The 16500-nt window shown below is 43.9% G+C and overlaps 1 protein-coding gene across 4 annotated transcripts in view; it reads right to left on the reverse strand.

Moving 5' to 3' along the window:
- The window catches only part of yrt (erythrocyte membrane protein band 4.1-like yurt), a 7163-nt gene extending 1156 nt beyond the window's left edge, over window positions 1-6007 (reverse strand). For 2 of the 4 annotated variants that reach the window (XM_070287530.1, XM_017165941.2), the window contains exons 1-9: window positions 5033-6006; window positions 3588-3735; window positions 3337-3513; window positions 2193-3267; window positions 1995-2129; window positions 1742-1861; window positions 1527-1681; window positions 992-1170; window positions 281-820 (exon numbers count right to left, since the gene is read on the reverse strand). In XM_070287530.1, the coding sequence (XP_070143631.1) occupies window positions 281-820; window positions 992-1170; window positions 1527-1681; window positions 1742-1861; window positions 1995-2129; window positions 2193-3267; window positions 3337-3513; window positions 3588-3735; window positions 5033-5257 (2754 nt within the window). In that variant the 5' untranslated portion in view covers window positions 5258-6006. Of the gene's footprint in view, window positions 1-280; window positions 821-991; window positions 1171-1526; window positions 1682-1741; window positions 1862-1994; window positions 2130-2192; window positions 3268-3336; window positions 3514-3587; window positions 3736-5032 lie in introns of all 4 variants that reach the window. The other 2 variants (XM_017165942.2, XM_017165943.2) reach the window with 2 other exon arrangements.
- Between the last annotated feature and the right edge of the window lie 10493 nt (window positions 6008-16500).

The following is a 16500-nucleotide window of genomic DNA, read 5'->3' on the forward strand; positions in this document are numbered from 1 at the left end:
TTAACACAATGACCTTGAATAATAAATGAAACTGCAAATACAAATACAAAAGGAAAATTAAGTTATAAAACTTCGGATACCTTGTAAACAAGATTGTTTTCAACTCTCTAAATCCAAGTTAGCAATATTTATGAGACAGACAGACAGCTACTCTAATGTTCATAGTCAAATGATATTCCTTCTCATAGGGTATTTCAAAACGTTAGTAATAAAAGCAAGTAATAGGCCAGTTTAGAGACAGACAGTGAAAGCGTAAACATAAGCTCGCAGGTGCTCAAACCTTTTCACTTGGTGGCGCATCGACTTCGCTGTGGTTCTGATTTAGATTCTGATTCAATTGCGATTCCAGGCGCTCTTGCTCACTGAGCGTGGAGAAGAGCAGGGTGCCGGCACTGGGCGTTGTTGTTGTTGTTGAGCTGCTGTTGCTGCCCGCCGGCTTGGCAGCGGTTTCGGCACTACCGCTAGTGGCATTGTTGTTGATAATGTTGTTAATGAATATTTCATTAATGAGTATTTCGGCTGCCGAGGCGTTGCTCAAGGCAGGAGCCGCTGCCTCCGAGACAGTGGTACTGGCGGCGCAGGCTGTGGGGCTGCTGGGCGTGCTGATGGTGGTCACACTGGTGGCGACAATGCCGCTGGTGCCAGTGTTGTTGAGATTCGCCGGAAGCGATGAGGGCGGCGTGAGTGGTCCACTCACGAATCCAGACACAAAGGTGGCATTGCTGAAGGGCGCACTGCTCGAGGTGCTGGAGCTGCTGCTGCTGCTGCCGCCTGCCGATGGCTTCTGTTCCGGTATGCTGAGCGTCAGCTTATCGCCTCCCTATTTTCGTGGTTTAGCGAGCACACACGCACACACACACACAAGCAACACACGCAATTACACGGATAAACATTAAGTGCGGACAATAAATGGAAATAAAAACGTACAAACAGAAGGCATGAAACGAGTGCAATGCTGTGGCTTAAACTGGTTCGCTGGCCGACAACTTACCACTGATATGTAGGTGGCGTTCAGGGAATCCGGTCCATCGTTGCCACTACTGTTGGTGTTGGTGTTGCCCGCGATGTTTGCGTTGCTCGGATGCATGTTGCTGGAGTGGGCGGCTGGCACGAACATCTGATTGGTGAGCTTGGCGTTGCCTCCGGCGCCCAGTTCTTCCTCAACGCGAGCTAAAGGATAAGAGTGTAATACATATGTATTAATACAAGTCCTACTGATGCAGGAACAACATTATCAAGTTTGGTTTAAAGCATTTTAAGACTTTGTGAAAGGTTTTAGTTACTCAGTAATTAAGGTTTTCTGGTATTTTTATACTTTTTGTGCCTTGTAATTTAAATAAAAATGTTCTTTAAATAGAAAACAAGCTTAGCTACATGCAAATAAAGACACAGCCAGCAATATATAATTAGCAACCATGTATGTATTCTATATAATTTAAAGTAATTACCATAGAATAAAAATAATTGAGCAAAATATAAGAGAAATGATTGGCCAATTTGACAATTTCCAAGATTAATCTACTTACCTTTTAGTATATTGCACTTTATATTGCCTGGCGGCAGGGCGGTGGTGCTCACATTGGCCAGCTTCACCTGGTTGTTGGGCTTCTCGTTGGCGTTCGAGAGGCGCTTCAGTGTCTCCGTGTTGTGGTCCATGTCAAAGGTCTTGTTTATGGTCACCCTGTTGGAGTGTTCGAACTCTAGTCAAAATATCACATAAAATGGACGCTGTTTACGCTACCTGATACTGTTAGCATCGTTAATGGCTTCGTTTGCTAGCACTGATGGGGATGGATCTTTGACAATGGACTTAAGCAATGAGTCTAGCTCCCTATCTTTATCCGACAAGCCGCTCTTAACACTGCACAAAGGTGAACACACACAGAGAGAGAGACAGGTGAGAAACACACAAAAACACAGGCGCATTAGTCAATCGGGAAGTCGAAGCGTAAGATACATTGACAGGTGAGCAATTCGGGAGACTTCAACATTACCTGAGCTGGCCCGAGCTAATGGAAGCCTTGCCAAAGCTGCCATGATGGGAGGAGGAGGCATTCCGGAATGGATTCGTCTCATCAAAGTTCTTGGTGGCGTTCGGTGAGTAAGGAGGCGCGTACTCCTGGTCCAACCTGAGAAGTGAAAGCCATATTTACTTAAGGAAACAAAACAATAACTAAGAACCTAAGTCTTACTTCACAGTCAATCCCGCTGCCTTGCCAATGGAGCCAATTTTGCTGTAGGCCGGGTCCTCGTTGCTAAAGTTCGACTTGAGGGAGTTGCGACCCAGGGAGGCGCAGGTGGCCGCCGCAGCCTGTGAGGAGGAACTGATGGAACCGCTGCAAGCAGCGTCCGGTTCAATGATGGCCGAGTTCTGAATGACGGTGAGCACGGAGGGCGAGGGCGTTACGGTCATAAATTGATCGGTGGATATTAGAGAGTCGAAGGGATCGTTGTTATTGTCGTGGCTCGGAGCCGGGGATGCCACATGGGTAGATACTACTGGAGGCACTGGCACGGCCGGTTGGGATGCAGCAGCGGCTGCGGCAGCTGCAGCAGCAGCACGAGCATTGACCGTGGCCACGGCAGATGCAGCGGACTCCTGGGAAGCCTTTTGCCTCTCGCGCAGCAGATGCGACTGCCGGCTGGCAAATCGCTGCGACGGACGCCTCTCAAATTGCACTGTTCTCCTGGCCCGACTCTGTTGCGTGGTCTGGAACTCGGTGCGGCCGGAATACCGGAATCGGGAGCCCATTCGGAAGAAGTTCTGGCGTGCCGAGGGACCCTTAACGGGTGCCCTTAGCCGGAAGAAGGTGTGATGCTCCACGGCGCACTTCCACAGGTGCTTGCAGGCCTTTTCGTTGTACAACCGGAAGACGAAAGTGTGCTCCTGCTCCCGGCCCTCGTCATCGTCCTCAATCACAATGAGCGTTAGTTTCTTTTTCTTGAAATCCAGCTTGCTGATCTTGGGCCAAAAGAACAGCCCGATCTTCTGATCGCGCTCAAACACGAGTATGCCAGTGGGCGTGAGACCGAGGTGATACTCGCAGCCATCCTTGCCCAGCACCGTGTGCATGTCCACGCCATACATGTCCAGCCACTTGGCCTTGTTCAGGAATGCGGTTTCCGCCTGGGCTGGCGTTAGCCCCCGGCACGTCTTGTATTCGTCAAGAATGGATATCTCCAGATCCTCCGATTGCTCGGGCACAAAACGAAACTCGGAGACGGTGGCTGCTGAGTGTACCTGGTCATCATAATCACCTAGTTCAGCTGTTAGGAGAAAGGAAATACAGTTTAAAATACATTCTCCAAGTGTTTGATAGCCAAATAGAAACCTACACTGCAATGCCAAGGCACAGAGCTCGGTGGACTTGTCATCTGGACAGTCGAGACGTCCCTCCAGAAGATCCTGCTTCAGTTGCAGGAAGAACAAATAGCGGGTGAGCTCTTCGCGGAGTGTATTCGGCTCCGACGAGTAGAACTTCACCTTTAGACGGAATGTATACGGTGGTCCGACTGTGGGAAACACGACCATTAATTAGTATTGTTATTTGTTTTTTTGGGTTAATTATATTCCCACATTTACTCACTTTTAACCTGCTTTTTGATCGGCTTGGTGGGGTCTAGCCAGTGCTTGACATGATTGGCATCCATGAACTGCAGCCCGAAGTAGTCCTTCTCGATGATGTCCAGGGCATAGAATACCTGCTCGTACAGGAAGCTGCCCAGTGCTTTTTTCTGAAAGCGCAAAGTTGAGAAAATTGATGGCGTCAGTTGGGGGGCAGGTGTAAATCAATGCGACCCTGAACTAATCACGTTCGCTTGGCGGGTTAAATTATGTGCTGATCAGCAGCAATTTGCTTATTTTATCACACGAGGTGAGGCAATGCAAGACAGACGAGTGTCTTCGTTAGGGTGGCTCAGTGTGGCTACTACGAAAAGCAGCAAAAGAAACAGATATTCGTGGTGGTGGAATGTAATTGTCAATTGTTTGGGTGTATTTTTTCCCAAGAAACTAAAGTTTGAGCTTCGTATATGACGTGTTTTTATTATATAATCATTTTATATGCACATGATATAGGTTTGGCATTCTATTTTCGGAATTGCTGAGGTTTAATTCAGATATAATCACAAGTGTCATTTATATAATATATAATATGAAAATAACTTAATGCAAACTAATCATTTTGAATGACATGTTTTAAAATAAACTAGAAAGAAAGCTAACTAAGGGAAGCCGATGTTTGTGTACCCTTACGGCAAGCAATTGGGGGTCATGATACCAAAGGTACCAAATAGGAATCTATCATAGCAAAACTAAAAATGCATTAATTCCAGATCGTAAAACAGTTTTTGGTTATGAGGCGTACAAATTGAAAATTAAAATTTTATATTTAACAAAATAAAAAATTTGTGTATATTTTAAAGAATTTTTACTATGTTACCCTTATAAAATTAAAAGCAATTAAATTATGATTTCAAATTGTATAACTTAAGTTTTTTTTGTAGACTTCTCAAAATATGTTTCATTAGCAGTGGGTCACCCTATCACGTATCTGTATCTATGTTTGCCAGTCTCGCATTAATATCAATGTTACTTTTGATAACGAAACTCGCTAAACTTGGCATTGAAAATGTTTATTTATGAAATGTATTTTGAAAGTACTATTTTCTGAAGTTATAAATTTTACTTTGACTTTTAGAAGCTTTCTTTTCCGTAACTGATTTAGTGTCTTGGCAATAGAAAGTATAAGTACAGGTTTAAATTAAAGTTTTAATAGTGATAAAATAGTAAAATATTATATTTATTATTATATTATAAAATCTTTTTACTTAAATAGCACCACTTCTTAGGATCTCTATGTACATATCTCAATCTTAGGAAAGTGGTTTTCTGATTTCCTACCCGGGATTAGCCCCTCATCTTCCCCCCTTTTAAACCAATTTGTTGACTTGTTGGTTCCGCAATTACTGCAAACGGCAGCAGTTCAAAGACATTCGTCTAATGTAATTCAATATACCCAGGAGTACTCACCGATAATTCGATGGAAAGGTCAGTGTTGTCCAGCAGAATGACGCGGCAGTCGATTTTGTTCTTGTTGACGACGATTCGTTGCGGCTTAATCTGCGAGCCGCTGGCAATGACGCCGACACCGCCGCCACCACCGCCCCCCGAGGAGCCACCCGCTCCGCCACCACCCGCACGGGTATTATCCACATAGTTGTTGCGCACCTTGCGTCGGCTCAGAAAACGCAACATTTTCGCTGCCGGGCTGCCCTCCTATTCGTGTATTCGTAATCGTATTCGAATTGATGGGCTGCCTGCCTGCCCTCTCTATTGCTGGGCTCTACGGGCACGGACTGTAGTCGTTGTGGTTGTTGTTGTTGCCAAGGTGGTTGGCTGTCGCTGGCTGCACCGATAATTCACCTGTGTGCTCACCTCTCGGCTGGGTGAAAAACAGCGCAGACATCAAGAAACCCAGCAGTACACGCACACACACACACCTGCAGGGGCATACACTACCACCACGACAACTGGTTCTGGCTAACACACGCACACACTCGCGCAGACAGACGCCCCCGTTTTGGTGGCCTCCTCCGTTTGCCGTTCGCCGTTTTTCTTCGTTTCTCCTCGTTTTTGGCCACCGGGATTGGGGAGCTGCTGCAATCAAAGTTGCTGCCAAAACTGGGCGCTCCTTGCAGCGGTTCTCCGCGGGTCCACCTTTCCACTTTTCCCCCCGAAATGGCGCTGCTAGCCAGGTCTTTTCCAACAAAAAGACCAAACGAAAACTGGCTGGCCAAACACGTTCCCGTTTCGCGAGACGTTTCTTCTGGACTACCGAACACGTTCCATTCCACTCGAAGCACTGCGTTTTCGTTGCATTTACTTTGTTTTGTTTAATTTATGCTATTTTGTTGTTATTTTGGCTAAATTAAGTGCACTTGAGTTTTTCTTAGAATGTAGAATTTCCCCCGAAGTTGTTGATATTTTTAGCAGTGTGACCGAAGCTCGGACGTTAAAATACACCTGAGAACTGTATCTTGATATACCAGAAAGTACTGAAAATAAATACTGCAAACGTACAGTTGGCAGTTTTGGAATGAGAAACGAGTTGGCAGCCCGAACTGGAACAGTTTGGCCGTTACAAAAGTTATTCGTTTCGAAATTTGATTTGAATTTTAAACTCTTAAACTTAGCTAAATAATGCGAATATTGGTGAATTAATATCGCAAAAGAGATCAAGGATGTGTGGGAAAGGCGTTTATATACTATGCTATATCTTAAACAGCTGCGAAGATAGATATTCGTTTTTATGTGATTTTTTAAGAGTTTAAAACTTAAAATTTAAATGCATAGACTTTATTAAATTTTATTAAGATTTGTAATTAGTGGTCTAGCTCTAAAAGCTGTAGGTAAAAACATTAATTCCAACAGATTTAGGTTGGCCTAATTTATTAATTTTATTGTCGTTATTTTACAATATTAATAAATATATTTTTTATTCTTTAAAAAGTATTTTAAAATTGTTGATGGTGTTATTGGTAATGTTTTTAAAATTTAAAAAATTTAATTTGATATACAATTTAGCATAGTTGCTAAGACTTTCATCTTTAACTGGCCGTATTCCTGGGCTATCTGATATATGAGTGAATATTTTCGATGATTTTAAAAAATATTTGTTTTTTTTTAATTTTGTATTTCAGTTAGGTTATTATTTTTTTAAAAAAGTTATTTTTCCTATAGCTGAAAAATATCCAATGTGGACCCGTTCAGCCCATTTTGAAAGTTATTTCTTTAGACTAGGTAACTGATAGTATATATTATTTTAATTATTTTAATTTTCTTAAAAATAACATTGCCCAAAAAAATGCTCAGAAAGTACCGCCAAAGATCCTTGTAATAAATTCATGACATTATTTTCTCAGGTTCTGATTGTTAGCCACGAATTTAATCATAAAAAGTACACTTCTTCGGGGCGTACGGATCCGGCATCCGCAGAAAACTTGTTGGCATTTGCGGTAGCGCAATTCTTTAAGTTTAGTGCGAGGAACTAAACTAGAAAGAAGTGCACAATAACTGTAAAATAGGAAACACAAGTGGGTTCCGTAGTTGCAGCCGGCATTTGCGAAATCCTTTTTATGGGCAATTTATTCCTTTATTTGTTAGTGGATTTAAGGCCGTAACAGTGTCCACTCCTGCCACCGCCTTTTCCCACCGTTTTCGCCTCCGATTTTCCACTCCCCCCGGGCCGGCGAAGCGCCTCCATTGGTAGTCGTATTTCGAGTTTAAAGGTAAATGGGAGATTTATCGCCGACGATTTCCGGTATATGTATGTGTATAGTGGGGTGCTGTGGGCTGACCGAGGGTGGCTTAACATCTTGGCTGCGGGCTCTGTTTATATCGGGGTTTTAGTGGGCCCTCGAGAGGCTTCGGTTTCGGGGCCGTGGGCTTTACAACATTTGCGAAAAGTTGAAGCCATTGAGCGCCAATTGCATGATTCATTTTCGCTTATTGGCCATTAATTTTGGCCCAGCTTCGGCAATCGTAGCCGATATCAGCTGCATTTACATTTTTATCGAATGCATTAGAGATCCCCGTACAGGCTGTAATTACCCCATTGGCCGTTATAACAAGGCGCATGATTAATTACCGCCTAATGCCGAAACCCGATCCTGTGGTCAGCAGCACTTTGTCTTATGGCGGGGGGTGGGGGCCATCCATCCATAATAACACGACAGGCGACGATGCAGGTCTGGGCTAACTTCTTAGGTGCCAGCTGTGGCAACTTGAGCCACAGCCTGTTCCGTAATTATGACAGGCGGCCAAAGACATACACATCCCATTCCCGAAGCGGCCGCCGGCCACACATCTCATATCCCAGAGTCCAGATCCCAGATTCCAGATTCCATTTACCAGATCCCCAGTTCAAGGCTCCGTCTCGATTTTCCCAGCTCCAGGGGTGTGGCAACAATTAACAAATGGCTCTCGTTGCCATCGTAGCCATTGACCAAAATAGACATGTTTGCAAAGGGTTAAGGCAGTGCGAATACAGGCATATGTATGCATGTATACAGACGCACATGCACTCGAAAATAATATGTTGACTAATTTTGAAGAGTATTCTAAAGTTAGAATAGTACTTTAAACATTTCTCGTACGCTAAATTTAGTCCCTTAATCAATCTGCTCTGGTTAAAATATAATAAAATCTAAGACCATTTTATAAGCAAGTAATTTAGTTATAATTTAAAATAATTATTAATTATTATTGCTTCTTAGAATGTCACAAGTGCTTCACATTTTATGTTTTTATAAGAATAACGATCTATACAACCAAAAAACATATATGTTTAAGACTTTATTACAATTACTTCGAGCTAAAAAGCTTATTGTTTTACTTTCCTTCAACTCTGCATAGTTTTAGGGGAGTCTTTAAATTATATTTTTAAATATATATCTTAGTTTTCTTTGTAATACATTTGACTCCTGGATTCTTGTGATATTCCTGAGTAAACTTAATATCTACACTCCGATTTCTCGCCGTGCCATATCCAGAATTTGTATTGTCTTAACGATAATGGCAAGTCGTGGGTATGTAATACGAGGTGGGCAAATATTTGTGTCCGTTTGAGTGAGTGTGTGGTAAAGGAAAGAGGTGGCGCGTTGCCTTGGTGGCCCGGCCGAGAGCGCCAGGTGCTGCTGCAGGGTGGCGCAAAGGCAAAGGTAAACTATTATATTTATATGGACGTCTGCGGATGCTGGATGCTGCTACGCTCCAACTGTCTGCGCACTTATCTGCAGTTGAGTGGAAAATAAATTCCTTTTAATTAAAACCGCAGCACAGCTTGTGATTTAAATGGCTCACGGCTCAGCAAAAGCAAAAGCAAAAGCAACAGCAGAAGTGGAACTCCCAATCCGAGTCCCAATCCGAATCCGAATCCGAATCAGAATCCGCGGAGCTGTGCAAATTTATTGGCTTCCATCCATAAATCAGCGACACTGTTTCCGACCGGCCAAAAGGTGAATTCATTTTAATTAAATAGAAAAATGTTTTGTTGTTTACTCGGCTGATGGGCGTGCTAACAAACCCTTGCCGGAGCGGAGTCGGAGTCGGACGCGAAGCCGTTGCAAAAATAAATAAATATTGGCCATCGAAAGGAGCGAAATTCATGGCCGGAGTGGAATTCGAAGTTTTTCAGTAATTGGCTACTTAAGTTCCTTCGATTGGGGACAAGGACGAGCCAGAGTAGCCAGCCAGCCAGCCAGCCGGTAGTAGTCTGGGGACGGGTGCAATAAAAAACATCCTCGTGTTGTAAAATTTTATGTGTGATTGTGTGTCGCTTTACGATATCCTGCCAGCCAGCCATCCAGCCTCTTGCTGATGCTCCTCCGGCATTCCGCCCATGACCAGGGCTCGTTACTGTCCGGAGACAGATACGCCGGAGTGGAGCGGTGCCGGGCAGAGCCAGTGGAGGCCACCGAAATGGGGGCCAAAATGGAGGCGTGGCAACAGACAGTCGCTGTGGGTGGATGGGCGACCGACATTTGTTGTCTCAGCGAAATTCTCCGGGAAAACGATGCGATTGCCGTTACCTGCTCACCTACGCCCTGGGGGAATATTTCACGGCTATTTGGCAAGTCAACAGCTTGTTTTATTTTGGCATGTAATTTTCGATGAGTATTTTTATGACAGAAAGGCGACAAAAGCCAAAATCAATTGGAAATCAATGTTGCAATAGTTTTCGGTGTCCCTTAGCTCTCATTTTCACCCCGAAAAAGGGAAATGTAATTTGGCTTAATTAATGAAAATATAAACTCATCACGTTTGTTGTTTAAATTTATATTTTCAAGTGTTTTTCTTTAATGAACAAATACTTTTTGAGTGTAAAATTCCATGTTGACTCTTGATATTTGTGAAAAACATATCCGCAGAATTTTTCCGTACTCTTATTTTTGGCTTGTAATTTTTTTAGAATTATTTCTTGTGCCAAAAAACCCAAAATCAAATGTAAATCAATGCGGTAAGCCCTTCAAATGGAATGAAAAAAAAGTGAAAGCAATTAGGCTTACATTAAGCTGGCGGCCATGAAAAATTCCCAGCTTCGTCGTGGGGTGATATTTTAAATTACGCACAATTTATTTTATTTTATATTCAATTTAAAAAGTGTCAACTTTCTTCCTCATTTCGTGCGCATTTTTGTGGGGTCTCTAGAGCGGCGGCCGGCGACCTTCTGCCCATATAAAAAGCCCATATGAAACGCATAAAAAAAGTTATTTATGCCCCGCGGTCGGTCGCTTTTGTTGCAGTGCGTTTCGGGAGCGAGTGTCCTCCGTGGATCCGTCGTGGAAATCGCTCCCCAATTTTCCTACCCCTGCCCCTCGGGCGGTGACAAAAAGCTAGAGGCCTTTTTCCGCAACTCTTTCGCCGGCCGCCAGTGGGGTCGAAAAGTTTCGCAGCATTGCAACAATTAAAAGTGGCACAAGGGTCATTCAAACAATTGCCCATTGTTGTTCGCGGGACAGGAGTCCAGGCGAAGGCGGGGGGTTTTGGGGGATTTAATTTATGCCACTAATTACTTTAAGAGCTTTGTGGCCGCTGCAATCCTGCAGATTGCGTTGCCTTGTATAAGATTTTCCACGCCATTATGTACGGCAAAGGTTCTCTCTCAGCTCTCGACTCCCGAAAATGGGGGATGGCTCTTGAGGCCAAAATAATATGCAAATTAGAATTATATTCAAACGGTTTTTTCTATGCCACTAGGTAGGCGAAACTAAGCCAAAACTTTTACAACATCTTTCGTTTTGCTTCACTGTCTGCGGCTTTGCCGCCTCAAATGACTTTTGCCAAGTTGCTGGCCCAGCTTTCGTCTCTTCTCTTCCCGAAACCCCCCCCAAAAAAAAGGAACCAAAGAAACTTCCTAAGGTTTTTCGGGCTATTTACACTCAAAGTCAGGAGTTGCTGGCCATCTGGCCATCTTTACAGGAAGTATCTACCGAAAATACTCGTGCTTTTTGACCCGACACAAAAAGCCATCTGAGCGCCCTCGGCGGCAATAAAGCTGTAAAACTATAACCAAGAACAGCAACTTTAAATTGTAGTTTATTTTATTGACGTGTTCTTACAGCCCTGACAGAGGCCTTGACAAGTGATTTGCTATAATTACGATGCGAGTAAGCCTAACCTAGAGTTGCACTGCGAAAAAGTCATTCTTAATTGATTTTATACTTTACTTTTGAATGACAATACATAAATTACAGTGATTTATTACACTATTTACTCTTAATAAGGAAGAATACTATCATTTTCCCAAAGGAAATCATCATCTCAAGGATATATTTTCATTTTATGATCCAATATTTTTAATTTTCGACAAGTGCAGCTGGCTGCTGGCCACATAAATCTCACCTCCGGCTCACACTCACATCGTATACTCATCTCCATTCCCGGACTCTGGCCAGGATGAAGCTCATCATCGATGTGCAATATTCTGCTTATCATGCATTTTTTGCCCCGACAACATACAAACACACTTGCGGAGATCTAACGAGTGCCACTGGGCACTGGAGTGGTGGAGGCAGTGCTCGAGGAATCGAGGAAAAAGTGGGACTATTGAGCATCACAATTTGCTGATTGCTGGAGTTTTGCGATAGGAAATGAAAACCGTAGCCGAGCCGAGAAACCGAAACTCATTTAAATCAATATTTTGTTGGGCACGTATGCAGGAGGAGCTTGAGCAGCAGCAGCAGCGGCAGCAGTTGTCCCGAAAGATGATGTGTAATGGGAGGCGAATCCTTGGACTCAGCACAATTGTCGGACTTGGCCTAGGCGCTGCGATGTCCTTGTGCCCTACTAGCCACATGGCCACCGCAAAACCCCAGCCAGATGACGCCTGCATGCAAATGTCCCGAAACACACACGCAATTATATTTGCCTTAGGTCGGCATTAGTACACCGAATAGTTGGGAGTCCTTAGTCCGGAATCTGAAAACCGAAATCCCAAATCCCGGATACGAAATCGCTGGCTGCCGGCTGCCGGCTGGCCTGCTGCTAAGAGTCATTTCCGTTTCCTTTATGGGCGACAGGCGACTGTTTTTCATATGCCCGATATATAGAGAGATGCTTCATGTGTGCGGTTTGCGGTGATTGTTGCGACATCTATTTGATCGAAATGGGATTGTCGAGAGTGGACTTGGCCCAAAGATTGCCTGACAGCGAGAAGATTGAAGATGCTGCCGCCCAGCACACTTGCAACCCCCTTGCCATATCCCCTTACTATGGTAAGAGCCAGTCAATTATTTGCCCCAAATATTTGCCACTGACTTGACGTATTTCTCCACTTTACGTGGAGTGCCTGCGATGAGCACGCGACAGTCTTAGCCTGACTTTCTGCAGCTAGTGTTTCTGCCAATGTAAATAGTCAAAAGTATAAAACTTCATAAATTGACGCCTGCCAAGGCTGAGGAAGGGAGTGTGGCAAATGGGAAACGGTTTGGTTGGCGATGGAAACTTTTGATTTTGGGGGATGATTGCATCTTTAAATGTGACAAGGCAGCTCTTTTTGGGTAAAGTTCGAACAGGCCAAGCTAGAGGAATCTCCTTTATTTGGTAATTTTAAGTTTAGATCTGGGATACATTTAAATTCTTTTTAGAAAATATATAATTTATATACAATTATTTCATGCAAACTTTCTCATAAAAATCTTACTTTTCTTACATTTTAATTCTGCAAATTGTCACCAAGCCCACCAATTTCCATTTAGATGTAGAAATAATACAACTATGAAAGTGATTCCTCAATTTGGCTGCGGCTTTCAATTCATTCATCGTTTTTAAATGCCAGCCACATTGCTCGTTGCCATCAAAGACGACTGTTGTCCTCCTTTGTAGAGCTTTCATTACAGCCTTCGCAGGACCAGAGCCCGGGTGAATGGCCCATCTAAGGACATTTTTCCAGGCTTCGTTTTTTTGCCTTCTTCACCTCCACCTCCACCTACAGCTTCATCTCCATTTGCAGCTCCCTTAAAGAAGACGACTGATATCTTGTGCATTCAACTCGGTTACTACGCACTTATCTCATCTCCGTTACTGTGCATAGAATTTTGACAGACAATTAGCAGAGGAGCGGCGGCGTTGGCAACGTTGCCAACTGTCTCTTTGACTCCCACCTCGGCTGGCAGCATCTTGTAGCACATCTCATCCCATATAGTACCATCCTGGTTTCAGTTCCAGCACAGTTTTATGGGTGTTCTTCTTTTTATTGTGCTACGCATTTTCTATGACATTTTTGACGCTTACGATTTGAACATTGTCTTAATTGCTGCTTTATGATGTGTGCTCTCAAATGACACGCAGCGTTTGCCAACGTCTCCCGTGATTATGATTTAGTTCGGGAAATTGGACGGAGCAGAGGGAGAAGCGGGCGCCATAAAGATTAAACCCGAGTGTAGTAACAAAGATTGTTGCTTTTGCACCCGTCAGTCAGTCAGTGAGTCGGCTGGCCATAAAACACAAGACTCCCTCTCTCTCTCAGCCAGTTGGGTTCGCATATCAAGTGTGAAGTTCTTTAAATATTTGCCGGCTGACATAAAATAAAATATTTACAATGTGTAGCATGTGTGGCAATTGTCATGCCGAACGGTTGTAAACTGGTTATAACTTTCTTATAGATTTACCAATTGTCTGTCAATGAAAATGGGAAGGACTGTGACATTGTTTCGGAGATATTTTTATTTATTTTTTGGACAGGAAGTGAAAATAAATTAGAGTACAGTTAACGTTTGCAAACTAGAAATGAAAAATACATGGCTTAAGCTTTAAGTACTGACCCATTCTGATATTCTCTCCCCCAATTATTTCTATCGAGATATCCCCGCATTCAAGATCCAACTAAATCGTATTTTGCTTGATTTAATCACATTTGATTCAATTTTTGTAACTAGCAAAATGCGAGAAGATTGATTGGCTTCTGCGAATGCAAGAATTCAATCTGCGAGTCCTGCCTCTACAACACACTCTCAAAGGACCCGCACCGAGGCAACCACCACCACACACAGACAGACAAAGTATTTCCATATTTACGCAAATGAACGACTTGGACAGGGTCAGGGGATTTCGGGTTGCAAAGGGGATTGGATGCGGACGCGGTATGTGGATGTGGAGCCGAATGGTTCCAGTCAATTACCCGCAGCGCATGCATCTAAATCAAAGGCCACGAAGGCAATCTCCCGGGCTTAGCAGAGCCGGAATCCGGAGTTCGGAGTCCCGAGTACGGGCCCATACCTCACCTGCTCGTATCTCTGGCAAATTTATAGAAACAATTTATATTTACGTACCCGAACCGGGGATATATATTTGTGCATTTGTATTCGGATGAAAAAGTCGTATATTTAAAATTTGCATTTCAACATAAAAATTATTTGGGAAGATTTTAATGACAAATTATGGCCGCGTAAATTATGGTGGTTCGTTGGGTTGCCGCCAAAGCTGCCGGTGCTCGCTTTCCACCTTCTATTTATATTTATATTTATATCGCCTCCCACACACACACACACACACACACACACACACCGTGGCACACCCGCCCACGTCGCCAAAATGGCAATAAAAATATTTCGCTACAGATCTTATTCAGCTTTATTTCGCCATTTTTATTTGTTTTCGTGTCGGAGTTATGTGTGTGCATCTGTATTAGTCCCGGGGAGACAGTCCCCTCCTGGCTTTGTTATATTTGTTTTCTTTTTTTTTTTTGTCTTATACATTTTCCAGCGTCGCGTCGCCGGTGCAAAAACCTCTTTTATATGTATGCTCCGTATCTTTCCGCTTGCCTGGCACTTATCCCGCATCCTGGGTCTTGAGTCCTGAATCCCGAATCGCCGAGAGCCGAGAACCGGAATCCTGCTGGCGCAGAGTCCTGCCGGATGCCTTCGTGTTTGCAGCCGGAAGCCAGGCCGTGTTCACCTTGCGATTTGTTTTTAAAAGCCGCTCAGCTGTGGCTCAAACAACTTTCCGTTGGCTGCCTTTGTTAAAACAATAAAATTATTATTATTGCTCCACATGTTGGAATTCGAGGACTTAAAATGTTGTTTCGCTCCCGTCCCGCCATTGTCTCCTTGGGCATCCGAGACTCCGGGATACCTCCGTCTCCGTCTCTGTCTGGTTCTTATGCGCTCCGCCGTAATCATCGTCCATCATTCTTTGGACCCGTTCCATGGGGAATTTGTCATGCAATTTCATTTTTTTTTCCTCTGTCCGTTTTTCGTGCCGTTCAGCAACAATTTTATGTCATTTGTTGATTGTGTAAATTTCGCGTTTATGAAGGATGAATCGCAATCCCATCCCGATCCCACTCGAATCCCATTCCAGCTCCCTTCATCCGCGCATTCGAAAGGTGCTAAAGGATTTTATGTTCGGCCTAACCGTGGCTTATTTGCGTTTTTAGTAGCCCCGCCAGCTACTTATGGCCGCGATGTCCTCTCTCCCGACTTGGCTACATAAAAAATGATTTACTATATGGCGGGTCTCCCTTTATGACAAGTCGTAAATTGCATTTTATGTCGCATGGTGGCGGGCTTTTTGTCTTGTCCAACTTCCCGACCTTCTTTCCATCCCTTGGCTTTTGGCGCTCGCACTTTTATTCGTTTGTATATTTGTTAATTAAGATTGAGAACGATGTGCGGCAACTGCAGCCAGAAATGGCCAATTATGCAGCGTGTTTGCATCTGTATCTGCATTCGCATTTGCATTTGCATTTGCAATTTCAGCAGCAACTATGCCAACTGCAACTAGCCAAGTCGGACTAATCCGCGACCTTTCTTAGCCTCGTGTTGTGCGGAGCTGGTAGCTTGCTTATTTTAATTAGACTCCTGCCCAGGATCTGGGATGGATAAGGGAAAGGATGGCAGCAGGGGCGAGGGTCCCAAATACTTTCACGGGGGGTTCCCCATTAAAATTACTCAGTAATGCCACAGATATTGTGGTTAACCGCTGGCACTCAAAAGTTAGCAGCTGGGCAAAGGCAGCATAAGCCAGAGATTCATTGAAAATAGTTAGCAACCAGGAGGTTTATATATTTTTCTTTTAAAAATAAATGCAAATTAACTAAATAGTTGTACTTTGCCATATGTCAGAACCCCCTCGGTCTTCGCCACTGGCCAAGAGCTAATGGGCGGCTGCCTTGCGCTGCGGAAATAGAATCTCCTTGAGGGGTCCTCCAGTGTCGTGTAGCATGCAGCATGCACCTTAGAGCCATCCTCCTTGCCACGCCCACTTGCAGCGTGTCCTTAGATGCAGGTATGCGTAAGCATTTGCCTTTGCCTCAGTATTTGTATCTGCTTGTGCTTCAGCCTCTGTTTTTCCAGCTGCATCTGCATCCGAATCAGTAACTGGGCTTCTTCGAGGATGCGGCGACGAAGGCGGCGGCTTGTGTTGCTCGCCGACGCCTGCCTGCCTACCTGCTTATGGAAAATGGGAAATGGAAATGGAAAATGCCAGCGAAAAAAGCC

Source organism: Drosophila kikkawai, chromosome 3R (assembly GCF_030179895.1).
Source record: "Drosophila kikkawai strain 14028-0561.14 chromosome 3R, DkikHiC1v2, whole genome shotgun sequence".
NCBI lineage: Eukaryota > Metazoa > Arthropoda > Insecta > Diptera > Drosophilidae > Drosophila > Drosophila kikkawai.